General features: G+C 39.4%; 1 protein-coding gene across 1 annotated transcript; it reads right to left on the reverse strand.

Moving 5' to 3' along the window:
* Positions 1 to 1,064: 1,064 nt before the first annotated feature.
* Positions 1,065 to 14,070, reverse strand: ZNF485 (zinc finger protein 485). The gene is given in 6 exon segments (XM_059397698.1): positions 1,065 to 1,722; positions 1,724 to 2,616; positions 10,126 to 10,221; positions 13,294 to 13,380; positions 13,792 to 13,954; positions 14,059 to 14,070. Coding segments are annotated over 6 exon segments (1,440 nt in total). The 3' UTR covers positions 1,065 to 1,533.
* Between the last annotated feature and the right edge of the window lie 1,480 nt (positions 14,071 to 15,550).

A 15,550-nucleotide genomic window follows, 5' to 3' on the forward strand; every position in this document is an offset into this window, starting at 1 on the left:
TGCCAAAGAGAACAAAAAAATGTTATTTTAATTCACATTTCTCTAAAGCTGGTTATCTCTTTTTGACTATTTGTACTTGTTTTTTCTGACAACTGTATATTCATATTCCAAACCATTTCTCCAATGGGATTTTTATATTACTCTTTTCTTTCCCTAAGATTTATTTATTTATTTTAGAAAGAGTGAATGCATGGGGGAAGGGAAGAGAGAAAGTTGGGGAGAGAATCTAAAGCAAACTCCCCAACGGGGACAGAACCTGATGCAGCGCTTAATCTCAAAACCATGAGATCAAGACCTGAGCTAAAATTAAAAGTAGTATATTTAGGGGCGCCTGGGTGGCTCAGTTGTTAAGCAGCTGGCTTTGGCTCAGGTCATGATCCCAGGGTCCTGGGATCGAGCCCCACATCGAGCCCTACATCGGGCTCCCTGCTCAGCAAGGAGTCAGCTTCTCCCTCTCCCACCCCCCATTTTTGTATTCCCTCTCTTGCTGTCTCTCTCTCTCTGTCAAATAAATAAATAGAATCTTTAAAAAAAAAAAAAAAAAGAGTAGTACATTGAACCAACAGCCACCCTGGTACCCCTGGGATTTTATATTATTCTTATGCATCTTTATGAATTCTTTAGATATTCTAAGTATTATTTGTTATAATATGATAATAATATTCTCCCCAAGTCTGGTTCTTTGTATTTTAACATCATGAAGCCTCTGGTCATACAAAAGTTTTTAATTTTTATTTTTTTTTAAGTTTTTATGGTTTCTGAATTCTCTTATTTAGAAAGACAACTATGTTAAATTATAGAGTATGCATGAAATATATATATATATACACGTGTGTGTGTGTGTGTATAGGATTAAATATTTCAAAAAACAAAGCCAAAGTCAAAATTTCACTTCATCATACAATAAAAACATTCTTCTCAAAGAAAGCAACTTTTGGACCTTATTTATCAGATCTTTTTGAATACACAGGAAATATATGTATAAATAAAAATAGCTTCATTGTTTTAAATATAAATTAGACCACAATACGTAGATTTTCTTTTTAAGATTTTATTTATTTGACAGAGATCACAAGTAGGTAGAGAGGCAGGCAGAGAGAGAGGATGAAGCAGGCTCCCTGCTGAGCAGAGAGCCCGATGCGGGGCTCAATCCTAGGACCCTGGGATCTTGACCTGAGCCGAAGGCAGAGGCTTAACCCACTGAGCCATCCAGGTGCCCCTGTAGATTTTTTTCAACTTGCTCTCTTAACTTGAACAACATATCATGTATTTCTATGACTCTATACAGAGCTCTACCTCATTCTTTTTGCTTCCTTCATAGTGTTCTATAGTAACTATTTCCTATTTCCATATTGATAGACATCTACATTCTTCAAATATTTCAGTAGTACAAACTATACTACAGTGAACATCCTCACAAATGAGAAGTTCTCCCAGATAGAGGCACACAGACTATTTTTCTTAAATGTGTGATTTGTTGGAAGTCTCCTCTTTGATAGTCAAAAGGAATAAACTACTTCTTCATTTACCACACTAACTACATTTGATGGTTCTTTCTTTGTTATGCATTTTCTTATGTTGTTTAAGGGCTGAACTCTGGGGAAAAGCCTTCCCACATACATTACATTCATAAGGTTTTTCTCCAGTATGGATTCTCTGGTGTTCAACAAGGCCAGAGCTATGCCTAAAGGATTTCCCACATTTCTTACAGTAATAGGGCTTTTTCTCCAGTATGAATTCTCTGGTGTCCAATAAGGGTTGAGCTCTTCATAAAGACTTTCCCATAGTCATTACATTGATAGGGTTTATTTCCACTATGAGTTTTCTGATGTCCAACAAAGGATGAGCTATACCTGAAAGATTTTCCACATTTACTGCAGTGATAGGGTTTCTCTCCTGTATGCATTCTTTGATGACTAATAAGAGTGGAGCTCTTCCTAAAGGTTTTTCCACATTCATTACACCAATATGGTTTTTCACCAGTATGGACTTTCAGATGTTCCAACACAGTTGAGTTATCCCTAAAAGCTCTCCCACATACATTACATTTAAAAGGCTTCTCTCTGCTATGTATTCTCTCATGACAAGTGAGAGCTACATTCTGAGCAAAGGCTTTCCCAAAGTCATTACATTTGTAGGGTTTCTGACCAGTATGAATTCTCTGATGACGTAAAAGGATAGAGTTCTTTCCAAAAGCTTTTCCACATTCATTACATTTATGAGGTTTCTCTCTAGAAGGAATTTTCTGATGATTAACAAATGTTGAGTACTTCTTAAGGAATTTCCCACATTTAATACATCTATACGGCTGCTTGTCTGTATGAATTTTATAATGATTTAAAAGAGAAGAACTGCTCATAAAGGCGATCCCACATTCATTACATTTATGGGGTTTCTCACCAGTATGATTTCTCTGGTGGCTAATAAGGGAGGAATTATATTTGAAGACTTTCCCACATTCCTCACATTTATAATGTGCCTTCTCCGTGGAAATTCTGCCCTCCCAGTCCAGGCCTCTTTCCATCACATCACTTCTTGTTTGTTCTCCCAGTACAGATCCTTCAGAAGTATGTTGCTTTAGGGTGGACATCTTTGTTTCAAAGCAGTACTTCTGGACTGAAAAAATTGTTTTAATTCAAACATTCGCTATGTTGAAATACTGAAAATGAGAGCTGCAGAGCATAAAAATAATGTTCTATTTTACACAATTAAGGGTTATGTAAAACTAATTCATCCCACTGATGATTCTTGCTAAGAAAAGATGGCAAGACTAAAGATAAAAGTAAGAATCTAAAGAAGTGGAAGGAAGTTATATAATAAATATTTTATTTAAATAATGCAAGGAGAATCTAAAAAGTTGGCAGGTTAGGAAGGTCATATAGAAAACACATACCCCGAAAAATAGATGAGAATGTGAGAATAAATACCTACTTGGAGAGAAAACAAAATATCCCAAAGCAAACCATGATTTCTAGGGCATATAGCTATAAGGTGGTACATTAGAGAACACTTTAATGTTTCCAAAAACTTAAGAATAACATTTCTCTGAGGATTTAACAGAGAACCAATATTTAATGTCTCAGAGAAAAAAAAACAGACAAAATATTTAAGGAACAAAAACAGTTCTCAAGAACAAAAAACTTTGTGGTAATCTATGTTTTTTAACATATCTTAAAAACAACACACCAAATTGCGACTTTCTTTTTTTTTTTTTTTTTTCAAAGTACACACCTATTACCCAAGAGAAAATAGGTAAGATGATTCTGAAAAACTAATGGAGCCAAATTTATGATAAAAGTCACTGATCAATTCTTTTACTGAATGAATTTTTTCTTATATACATACATACATATCTATACTTATATCTTTTACTATTTATATTTATTAGCCTGGGGAGAGATTCCATACATCAGATACTAGAGCTAAGACTTATTTTTTTAGGAAAACTCAAGCTGAAAAGGAAGGCTGGTGAGAAACAGTCCAGATCCTTCAAATGGCCTTTGATGGGATACACATTTAATGTGTAATGATTAAACCAGAGAAAATTTTTAAGATACTGATTGTAAAGGTAGGTGGAGGCAAATTAGTCATATGAAGAGAAAGAGAAGCATATGGACAATTGTTCTACGACAAAGGTAGCTTGCAGAGCAGTGAGGAAAAGGAGAGAACACAGGTACTTGTGAGGTATGGGGGTTGGTTAAACATAAACCCCTACCTCTTGCCATGCTCAAAAATAAATTCTAAGAGGATGATAAATCTAAAAGTAAAAGACCAACAATAAAACTTCTAGTAGTTAACACAATAGAATGTTCTCATGAACATGGGGAAATGAAAGATTTATTTAAAAGGACACAAAGGTGTGCCTGGGTGGCTCAGTGGGTTGGGCCTCTACCTTGGACTTGGGTCGTGATCCCAGAGTCCTGGGATGGAGCCCCGGATTGGGCTCTCTGCTAAGCGGGGAGTCTGCTTTCCCCTCTCTCTCTGCCTGCCTCTCTGCCTACTTGTGATCTGTCTGTCAAATAAATAAACAAATAAATAAAATCTTTTTTGAAAAATAAATAAATAAAAGGACACTGACAAGGAAAGGGAAAGTGATAAACTAGAGGTCATCAAAATTAAGAACTTCTATTCATCAAAAGACCATTAATAGTGAAAAGCAAACCACAGAGAGAAGGGGATACTGCTATGTAATCAAGAAAAGATTCTCTGAATAGATACTTCATAAAAGATGATATATAATGGCCTATAAACATTTGAAAATGTCCTTATCCTCATTAAATACAATGGATAAGGATATTAAAACCACAATGAGATAAACACACCCAAAAAATGCCTAACTTCAAAAGATTAGCATTATCAAGTGTTGGTAGATACAAAAAAATGAGTACTCTCTCACACTGATGGCAGAAATATAAATGGAACAAACCTTTGAAAACCTATTTGACATTAGGTACTAAAGCTGAATATATACATATCCCATAAAATAGAAATTCCACTCCTTAGGTATACACCCAAAAGAAACATAGCCACACATGAACCAAAAGATAACCTACCTATAAGAATGTTCATAGTCTAACAGTCAAAAGCTGGAAATATCCCAAATTTCCATACACATATATGAGACAAGCTATAGAATAGCCATGCAATGAATAAAATACTCCAGCAATGGTTTTCAAAGTATGGTTCCTAGCCCAATAGCATCAGCAGCAGCATCACCTGGGAACTTGGTTCCAGCAGCAAGGACAATGAATCAAAGTGGCCAAATAAACTTTAGTGTTAGTTTGGGGGGGTGGAGAGAGGATGGCTAATTATTGGGAGGGATCAACATGTGATTTAGTAGTATTGCCAATGTTCTTTTCCTTGACGTGAGTGCTGGTTACATAGTAGTGGCTTTAAAAATACTAATTTAGACTGTGTATATATATTTTTTATCAACTTTTCTATATTATGTATTAAATTTTTAAAAATTTTTTTCTTTAAGAGGGGCGCCTGGGTGGCTCAGTGGGTTAAGCCTCTGCCTTCGGCTCGGGTCATGATCTCAGGGTCCTGTGATCGAGCCCCGCATCGGGCTCTCTGCTCAGCGGGGAGCCTGCTTCCCCCTCTCTCTCTGCCTGCCTCTCTGCCTACTTGTGATCTCTGTCTGTCAAATAAATAAATAAAATCTTTAAAAAAATTTTAAAAAAATTTTTTGAGTCTCTTAATACTTTGAGTATTATGAGTCTCTTAATATTTTGAGTCTCTTATGAGTCTCTTAATACTTATGAGTCTCTTAATACTTTTGAGTCTCTTATGAGCTTATGAGTCTCTTAATACTTTGTCAGAGTAATGAAAACACAAAGTGCAAAATATCTAATAATCATGAAAACCATATCAGAATCTACTGAATACAACCAAAACACTGTACAAACAAAAGCTGAAAGCTTTAAATATATATATTACATAAACAAGAATGAAAATCAATGAATTTAAGTTAACAATTAAGAAGGTTAGCAAAGGTAAATAAACCTAAGAAAACTAAAAGGAAAAGGAATTAAATATTAAAAAATGGAATATAATAATAGATAAATACATCTAAGAGCTCTTTAAAAAAGCAAAAGAGTTAATAAATCTTAAAAAGGCAAATAAATAATATAAGAAATCAGTAGAAAGTAACCATAAATGTAGAGGATATTACAAAATGAATCAGCTGGCTCAGTTGGAAGAACTGAGGGTCATGAGAACTCAGGGTCATGAGTTTGAGCCCCGCGTTGGACATAGAGGTTACTTTAAAAAATAAATAAACTTTTTAAAAATAAACAAATAAAAATCAAAAAGATTCATAAAGTCAGGGCACCTGGGTGGTTCACTCAGTTAAGTGTCTACCTTCAGCTCAGGCCATGATCCCAGAGTTCTGGGATCAAGCCCCATGTTGGTCTCCCTGGTCATCAGGGAATCTGCTTCTCCCTTTTCCTCTGCCCCTCCTCTCAGCATGTCCCCTCGCAACCCATCTTAAATAAATAAATACAATTTTTAAAAAATCAGAAAGATACTTTGTTCAAATTTACACAGACAAATTTGAGAACTTGAATTACTGGATATTTTTAGGACATTATAAATTACCAAAACTGTTTTGAGAGAAAGCGAAAATCTACTTGGACAAGCTACTATAAAAGAAAGAATATCATCAAATAACTACCCCCCAATTCCTCTCCCCTGAACCTGCCATTAAAAATAAGTAAAAACAAAACAACGGCCAAACTTTCAGGGAACCAGCTATCATGTGAATTAAACTATACCAGAGGATGAAAATAGGAAAGGTTCAAAAAAAATTTTAAGAGGTATTACAAAACTGGGGCACCTGGATGGCTCAGAGAGTTGGGCCTCTGCCTTTGGTTCGAGTTATGATTCCAGAGTCCTGGGATTAAGACCCACATCGGGCTCTCTGTTCAGTGGGGAGCTTGCTTCCCCCTCTCTTTGTCTGCCTCTCTGCCTACTTGTGAACTCTCTCTCTCTCTCACTCTCTCTCTCTCTAATAAATAAATAAATAAATCTTTAAAAGAGAGAGAGAAAGATTAGGGGCACCTGGGTGGCTCAGTGGGTTAAAGCCTCTGCCTTCAGCTCGGGTTGTGATCACAGGGTCCTGGGATCGAGCCCCACATTGGGCTCTCTGCTCTGCAGGGAGCCTGCTTCCTCCTCTTTCTCTCTGCCTGCCTCTCTGCCTACTTGTGATCTCTGTCAAATAAGTAAATAAAATATTTTAAAAAATAATAAATAAATAAATGTTTCCTTATTAAAAAAAAAACTGAAATCAAGACCTAATGAAAATGGCCTGACAAGAAAGAAAAATGTAAATAAATTTTTTACAAATATCAACGCAAAAACTTACATAAAAGATTAGCAAACAGAATCATCTACTAGCATATTTAAAAAATAATGTAATGATGTCATAACCAAGATGGTTCTATTAAGAATGCAAAGTCGTTAAGATAATTGAAGGTAAAATTTACCGTATTAACAGATCAAAAGGGAAAAGAAAGATATTATCTTCACACAGGCTGAGAGGCACTTGATAAAATTCAATGTCCATGGGGCACCTGGGTGGCTCAGTTGTTAAAGCCACTGGCTTCGGCTCAGGTCATGATCTCAGGGTCCTGGGATCAAGCCCACATCAGGCTCCCTGCTCAGCAAGGAGCTGGCTTCCCCCACACCCTCTGCCTGCCTCTCTGCCTACTTGTGATCTCTCTCTGTCAAATAAATAAATAAAATCTTAAAAAAAAATCCAATGTCCATGCTTACTTGAAAAACAATAATTTCTTAATGAAAGAAGTGAATTAAATACTTCCTTTACATAACATTTTTGTATCCCAACCTAATAACCAGTTAAATGGAAGAATCATAGACACAATCCCATTAGAAACACTAAAAGAGAAGCATATCCATCATTACCATTATAGTTGACAATACAAAAAAGTCAATATAAAACAAACATAAAAAATCTACACTCAACCACACTCCTGATAAGAGAAATGCCTATCAAAATTACAATAAAATAAAAGGTTTTAACTATCAGATTAGAAATTATCAAAAAGTTTAAGACACTCTTGATGAGGTATGATCAGATTGGCATCTGGTATGACAATCATACATTGTCAACAGGAGTATAAATGTATGGATACTAGTATTGTCCACAAATTTAAAAATATACTTACACTTTCACCTATAAATTATTGTTCTAGAATTTATTTTAGATTTACTTGTACTTGAGAGAATTGATATGTGTATCAATAATCACTGCACCACTGTTCATAGTTACTATGTCCAATAAGAAACTGAGTATATAAGTTACAGTATAATCTGTAAAATGGAAAACTATACAGCCATTAAAAATAAAACAGCACTCTAAACAATGTAGCTATGTGAAATGATTTCCAAGGTATGACAAAAGCAAGACACGGAATAGTGTACAACCATATACCTTTAAAAAAAAAGGAATACATGTATATTCTTGCAAAGCATACATTATGTTTGGAAATTTCCACAAGAAATTTATACAAAGATGCCTCTGGGAAGAGGAACTAGATGATTAAGAAAGGTATGTGAAGAAAGCTTGATACCATTTGAACCACCTGAAATTTATACCATATGCATTTCTAAAACCAATAGAGTGGAATATGCAAAAAAAGAGGGGAAACTGTGAAACATGGAATGGTTGTGGAATCTTTGTATAAAGATTTATTAGTCTGCCAAATGGATGGAAGAAATGTCAAAGGAAACACTGCTAGCTTTTACTACATATCTAAATTCTAAACATTTTATATCAAAAAATACCAAAATCAAAACAGAAAGAACAAAGAAGGAAGAGTGAGTTACTACTATTACCCTATAAAGAATCTACACAGGGGTTCCTGGGTCATTCAGTCAGTTAAGTATCTGCCTTGGGCTCAGGGCATGATCTCACGGTCCTGGGATCAGCCCAGAGTCAGTCTTCCTGCTCAGCAGAGAGTCTGCTTCTCCCTCTTCTTCTGCCCTTCCCCCCGCTCATGCTCTCTCTCTCTCAAATGAATAAATAAAATCTTTTTGAAAAAAATAATCTACCCAAAAACTTAGGGAAAACACATTAAACGTAGTAAGAACAAAAAGAATTACTGAAAAGCATTAAAAAACAAAACAAAACCAAAAACCTAGGTTAAACAAACTGTGCATCCTTGGTATGTTCCATGAAATACAGTTATAAAAGTTTCTCTAAGGATGATACAGACAAAATAACAGAGTTTTTTTAAAAAGGAATATTGGCAGGATAAATATTTTAGGTGAAAGAAACATCCCTTTTTAAAGATTTTGAAATGAATTATGACATGAAGAAAGTGACACACAGAAATTTATGCAGAGTATATGTAAAAAAAAAAAAAAAAAAAAAAAAAAATGAGAGTCAAGAGCAAAGGGTAACAGAGAAAAAGACCACAAGAGAAGAAAATGCTTCCCCATCAGTTTGTTTGCCAAAAATAGTAATTATCTAATAGTACGAAACTATGCTTACATTTGGAATCTGCCACTGCCACTATATGATTAGAGATAATGGATATTAAAACTAGAAAGGGATAGAGAGTCATTTATTAAGTTAATCATGACAGAAATTGAAAGGAATTGAGAATGGACAGAAGACAGAAACCCAAAGTATAGCCTGACAAGTGCCTGCAAATGGGAAGGGAAAAAAAACACATAAAGAAACTGAGGATTTCCGGGGTGCCTGGGTGGCTCAGTGGGTTAAGCCGCTGCCTTTGGCTCGGGTCATGATCTCAGGGTCCTGGGATTGAGTCCCGCATCGGGCTCTCTGTTCAGCGGGGAGCCTGCTTCCCTCTCTCTCTCTGCCTACCTCCCCGTCTACTTGTGATTTCTCTCTGTCAAATAAATAAAAAAATTTTTAAAAAAAGAAACTGAGGGCGCCTGGGTGGCTCAGTGGGTTAAGCCGCTGCCTTCGGCTCAGGTCATGATCTCAGGGTCCTGGGATCGAGTCCCGCATCGGGCTCTCTGCTCAGCAGGAGCCTGCTTCCTCCTCTCTCTCTCTCTGCCTGCCTCTCTGCCTACTTGTGATCTCTCTCTGTAAAATAAATAAATAAAATCTTTAAAAAAAAAAAAAATAAAAAAATAAAAAAAGAAAAAAAGAAACTGAGGATTTCCGAGCAAGAGGTCGTGGGCCTGAAGCCCTCAAGAAGGGAGCTCCTGGGACACCTGGGTGGCTCAGTTGGTTAAGCAGCTGCCTTCGGCTCAGGTCATGATCCCAGCGTCCTGGGATCGAGTCCCACATCGGGCTCCTTGCTCCACAGGGAGCCTGCTTCTCCCTCTGACTCTGCCTTCCACTCTGTCTGCCTATGCTCGCTCTCGCTCGCTCTCTCTCTGACAAATAAATAAATAAAATCTTTAAAAAAAAAAAAAAAAAAAAAGAAGGGAGCTCCTCTACATAGGAATGAAGAGAAAAATGGCAAGTCATTTGATATGACAGTGACATTTAAAAGAGGAAACTTGTGTTAAGTACCCCAGCCTTGCTGCCCAGACATGGGCCCTCTAAGATGAGCCTTCTCACCAAGAACCCTTCCTAACCATTCAGTGTGTTCAGCTACTGCTTGAAATGGTACCCACCTCACTCACCAGAACAAGTATTTGATGGAATCTGTTGTACTTCCATCCATGGCTCTGCCCCTTGCTCCAGCTTGGTGATAAGTTTGGGTTTGGAAGAGAGAAGGCCTGTTCATACAGAAAGAAAAGGAATGCTATGGTGGTAATGAGCAAAAGCAGTTATTCCAGACCTCAATCTCACAGAGGTCTCCATGTCAGGAAGGATAGCACTCTCTGTGGTATCAGGATGTCCAAATCATGTAGTTATAGACACAAACATGGAAAAATTTAGAGACTGGCCTAGACTGCCCACAATGCTGCCATTTTAAACTCTACGCCTCTGACTTTCTTTTTTTTTTTTTTTAAGATTTTATTTATTTATTTGATAGGCAGAGATCACAAGTAGGTGGAGAGGCAGGCAGAGAGAGAGAGAGGAGGAAGCAGGCTCCCGCTGAGCAGAGAGCCCGATGCGGGGCTCGATCCCAGGACCCTGAGATCATGACCTGAGCCGAAGGCAGAGGCTTTAACCCACTGTGCCACCCAGGCGCCCCTATGCCTCTGACTTTCTGAGGGACACAATGAGCATTAACTCCAGTCTCAAAGCCCATGCTAAAAACAAACAAAACCTCCTATTTAAGATCTTTAAATACCTATACACCTTGTGAAAACCCACAGTTTCCAAGGAATTCAATTTTGAGTTAAAAAGACATCCTTAAGGGGCACCTGGGTGGCTCAATCAGTTAAGGATCTGCCTTCAGCTCAGGTCATAATCCTGGGGTCCTGGGATGCCTGGGGTTCCCTGTTCAGTGGGAGTCTGCTTCTTCCTCTCACTCTGCCCCTCTCCCCTTTACTCACATGCATGCATGCTCAAGCTCTCTCTCTCAAATAAAGTCTTAAAAAAAAAAAAAGACACTCTTACCCACAGACACCAAATTCCCATAGTTTTCCAGCATCACATCCCTATACAGCATCTGCTGAGTGGTATCCAGGTGTTTCCATTCAAACTGGGTAAAGGTCAGAGCAACATCCCCAAATGTTAGTGATCCCTGCAAAATCAAACCCAACTCTGCTCATCCAGGAACTGTTTACACCTTTGACCCTGAAGTAGGGAACAAGGAAGTCCTCACGGGAAAAGGAAAGCTACACGTTCAAGGCCAGCTTCTGATATTCCAGATTGTTTATGCAGAGGGAAGTGGAACACAGTTAATAAAAGGATCAAGGGGGACGCCTGGTGGCTCAGTTGGTTGAGCAGCTGCCTTCGGCTCAGGTCATGATCCCAGCGTCCTGGGATCGAGTCCCACATCGGGCTCCTTGCTCCGCAGGGAGCCTTCCACTGTGTCTGCCTGTGCTTGCTCTTGCTCGCTCTCTCTCTGACAAATAAATAAATCTTTTTAAATAAATAAATAAAAGGATCAAGGGGGCTCAGAAAGCAGACTTGTTACACACGAACAACAAATTAGAAGATAAGAAGCTGGAAAATCCAGCCAGGGATAAAGGGAGGTAGTGGCTCCTCATGTGAACCACACTGGGCTCCTCCTGCTCTTCCAACGCACCGATCATGCTCCTTCCTCTGGGCCTAGCATTTGCTCATCCCTCATTTTGTATATCTTTACTTCAATGTCACTTCACCAGAAAGTTATCTTCTCCCATCCTCTACCACCTTCTATCCCATGAACCACTTCACTTTCTTCACAGGATTTCTCCCTTCCTGGCAGGATCAGATTTATTGTCGGTATCATCTATAATGTGAGCTCCAGGAGGTTAGGGACCACTTGGGTCACTGCTGTGTCACCAGCCTAAAATACTGGTTGGCACACTTTGGAAGTGTCCAAGGATTTGTCAATCAACAAATGAACTGAAATTCCAAAAGACATGCAGAGTAAAACTGGCTTTATCCTAGAATTTACTGATAAATAATATAAATATATTACATAATATATATAGGTAAATATAGACATATATCTACCTATATATATGTATATATAGCAATGGCAACTTATATGTACCAGACACAATGCTAAGTCCCAGGATATACATCATATCTCTGAATTTCTACCATGACTATCCATAAAGTAAATCTACTTTGTGGCTAAGAACACTAAAGCTCAAAGAGTTGAAAGAATTTGTTCAAGGTCACCAGGCTGGTTGACTACAATATAAAAAGGAGCTACAAAAAATGGCAGACTCTGGGGCAAATTGGAAGAAATGGCTATGACATATTAAAAGGAAAAAAAAATGGGTAAACCTAAAAAACATATGCAAAACAGTTTCAAATGAAATAATTTGAATTGTTAGTGTGACAGGAATACAGGTAATCTTTAATTTTTAAAATTTTCTGTTACTCTTAATATGTACAATACTCAAATACATATTCCTCCCTGCCAACTTCTGAAAATCCTTCAAAACCCAGTTTTCTCCAGGATAAGGGCAAACTCCACCCTGGCATTCTAGGCCACAAATGTTTCCAAATTTCTCTGGGACCATTCAGATGTAATGGCTTCACTCATGTCTTAGCCTTCCCCTAGTCACCCCAACTTCTACAATTATGCAAGCTTCATTTAATCTTCAGGAAGAACTAAAAGGATTGGGGCGCCTGGGTGGCTCAGTGGGTTGAGCCGCTGCCTTCGGCTCAGGTCATGATCTCAGGGTGCTGGGATCGAGTCTGTCTCTCTCTGCCTGCCTCTCCATCTACTTGTGATTTCTCTCTGTCAAATAAATACATAAATAAAATCTTAAAAAAAAAAAAAAAGAACTAAAAGGATTACTACCACCACCACCACCACCCACCCACCCTTTGGATTCCTCTGACCCCTGAACATCAAGAGCACGACCATCACTGTGTCATGTGTATCATTCACTGACACTGCAGCCTCTGCTGTTCTAGGATAAATGAGTGTTTTTTCTCTTCTGTGAGTTGGCAACCCCTCTGGGGCAAGAGCTATACTTTATGTACAAAGTATTCTTCAGCTTCTAGCACTACCGAAAGCATGGGAAGCAAAGATCTGTCATGATAGAGAGGAAATGAGAGGACAACAGTGGAGAGAGGGGTCCTTTCTCTATAAAGCTGCACCAGTCCAGGATTGGCTCAGGCAACCTAATTTGGTTCAGGTACTGAGAGTGTATCTTCCAGGAAAGAAGCATAAACCCAACTTCACTTGAAAACGGTGTCGATTTCTCAGGAAAAGTTGAAATCAAACTTGCCTGGATTTGGACTCTTGGTAGACTTGGGGCCATCTGCCTCCTGAACTGTTCTCCCAGGCAAAGGCAAAGGATCCTCAATAAGCCAATCTGGGAAAGAAGAAAGGAAATGTGACGAGTCCCTCCGTGTCCTAAACTAGCTAGAACTTTCTGGAAGCTGGACAAGACCAGTCCTCCTCCCTCCCTACTCTCAGGTGAGTGAATATGTGAAGGTGGTTAAGGTCAGAGCCGGCTGGGCTGCCTGGAGTCTGACCCCGCAGCAAGCTTCAGGCCAAGCTCCGGGTGTGTGAGGGAGTTAGGCAGCTTCGCCAACAAGGGTGGAAAGTCTCACAGGTGACTCAATCCCTGGGCTTTAGTACAAGCCTTTAAACTTTAGGTCAGGCGCCAGATTAGGGCGCTCACTCTGCAGGGCACCGCTCCTTGGGTTGGGGCCGCGGCCACATGTGCCCGTCCCCTCCTCAGCCAGCTCCTTCGGGCCCCCTCAGGAAAAGAGAGGCGCACCGGGTCTCAGTGCCCCAGCCCAGCGACGGCGTCCAGGACCAAGCTCGGCTGGCTGGGATACGAGGGTGGGCGGTCTGCGCTGCGACGCAGAGGGCACGGAAAAACTGCGACCACCCGGAAAGGTACTTGCCACAGAGACCTTCAAGCTTACAGGAGCCCGATTCTACTCTCGCGGAAGCGGGCAGGGCCGGAAACAGAAGCGTCCGCGGGGGCCTCTGGGAAATGTAGTCTGGGGTGCAGTCTAGGCTCTGAGTCTCCTTCCTATACCTTTTTCTGCATAGCTTTAAGAGCTTTAAAAAGCTACAGGGCGGAACGCCTGGGTGGCTCAACGGGTTAACCCGCTGCCTTCCGCTCAGGTCACAATCCCCATCCCCAGGTCCTGGGATAGAGTCCCGCCTGGGGCTCCTTGCTGACCAGGAATCCTGCTTCTCCCTCTGCCTGCCGCTCCCCCTTCTTGTGCCTTCTCCCCGGCAAAAATAAATAAATAAAAAGAAATGGGGCCTACCTCTTGTTCCTAGGTAGCCCTGGCATGGGGGCTTTTTAAAGCTCCCACGTGATTCTAATGTGCAGCCAAGATTGGTACACTAAAAACTTCCTCACTATTTGCTGACATAGAAAATGGAACAAGATTGAAACCATTTTTTAAAAAAACGTGTCATTTTCTAGGCGGGTGGGGGGGGAGTCCTACTCACAAACTCCAGGAATTTGACAGCTTAGGAAGGAAAATGTATCTCTTTTGTTCAATTAAGACTTTTTATTCGGAAGACTATTTCTCAGAATGGGGCATTTATTCACCAAATTAACAGTAATTAACCAGTGCCCTGCTAAATGCCACTCACTATTCTAGATGCCAAGGACAGAGCACTTGACAAGGACTTCCTCCTTAACCAAATTTTGGTCAGAATCCTCAGAATCCTCTTCTGCAAGACCTTGTCTTTGGACTAATGAGCCCAATTTTAGCGAAGAATCCTACTAAGCCAGTTCATCAAGAATTCCCCCAACTGGGCACCTGGGTGGCTCAGTTGATTAAGCACGGGGAGCCTCCTTCTCCTTCTCCCTCCCCCTCTGTCCCTGGGCTCATGCTCACTCTCCATCTTAAATAAATAGTCTTTTAAAAAAAAAATTCCCCACCCTTGATCTCTAACCAAATTCTATTCTGCCCTCCCTCCATCTTCATACCTAATCAGTTTCTTCATAGTCATTTTCCATTACTCCTTCACCCTGTCAGTTGGCTATAAATCCCAACTTGTCTCTGTTATATTGGGAGTTAAGTTCAGGCTCTCTTCCATATAGCAATACAATAAAGTCTTGAATAAACTCTTCTTTGCAAGTTTCAAAAGTTGTCAGTATAATGACAGTGAACAAAACAAATAATGGGGGCGCCTGGGTGGCTCAGTGGGTTAAGCCGCTGCTTTCGGCTCAGGTCATGATCTCAGGGTCCTGGGATCAAGTCCCGCATCAGGCTCTCTGCTCAGCAGGGAGCCTGCTTCCTTCTCTCTCTCTCTGCCTGCCTCTCAGTGTACTTGTAATTTCTCTCTGTCAAATAAATAAATAAAATCTTAAAAAAAAAATAAAATAATGTCCATCCCCTCAAAGAGCTTACATTCAAATGGACATCTAAAAGAGAGAGATTCAATAAAATCAAGGTAAAGAGGTGAGAAGATTATTTTTATTTAATATAGAGCTGTAAGGACTGGCCCCTTTGATAAGAGATCATATATGCAGAAATCTTTAGAAATTGAGATAACAAAAAGAGAAG

This window comes from Mustela nigripes, chromosome 4 (genome assembly GCF_022355385.1).
Source record: "Mustela nigripes isolate SB6536 chromosome 4, MUSNIG.SB6536, whole genome shotgun sequence".
Classification (NCBI taxonomy): Eukaryota; Metazoa; Chordata; class Mammalia; order Carnivora; family Mustelidae; genus Mustela; species Mustela nigripes.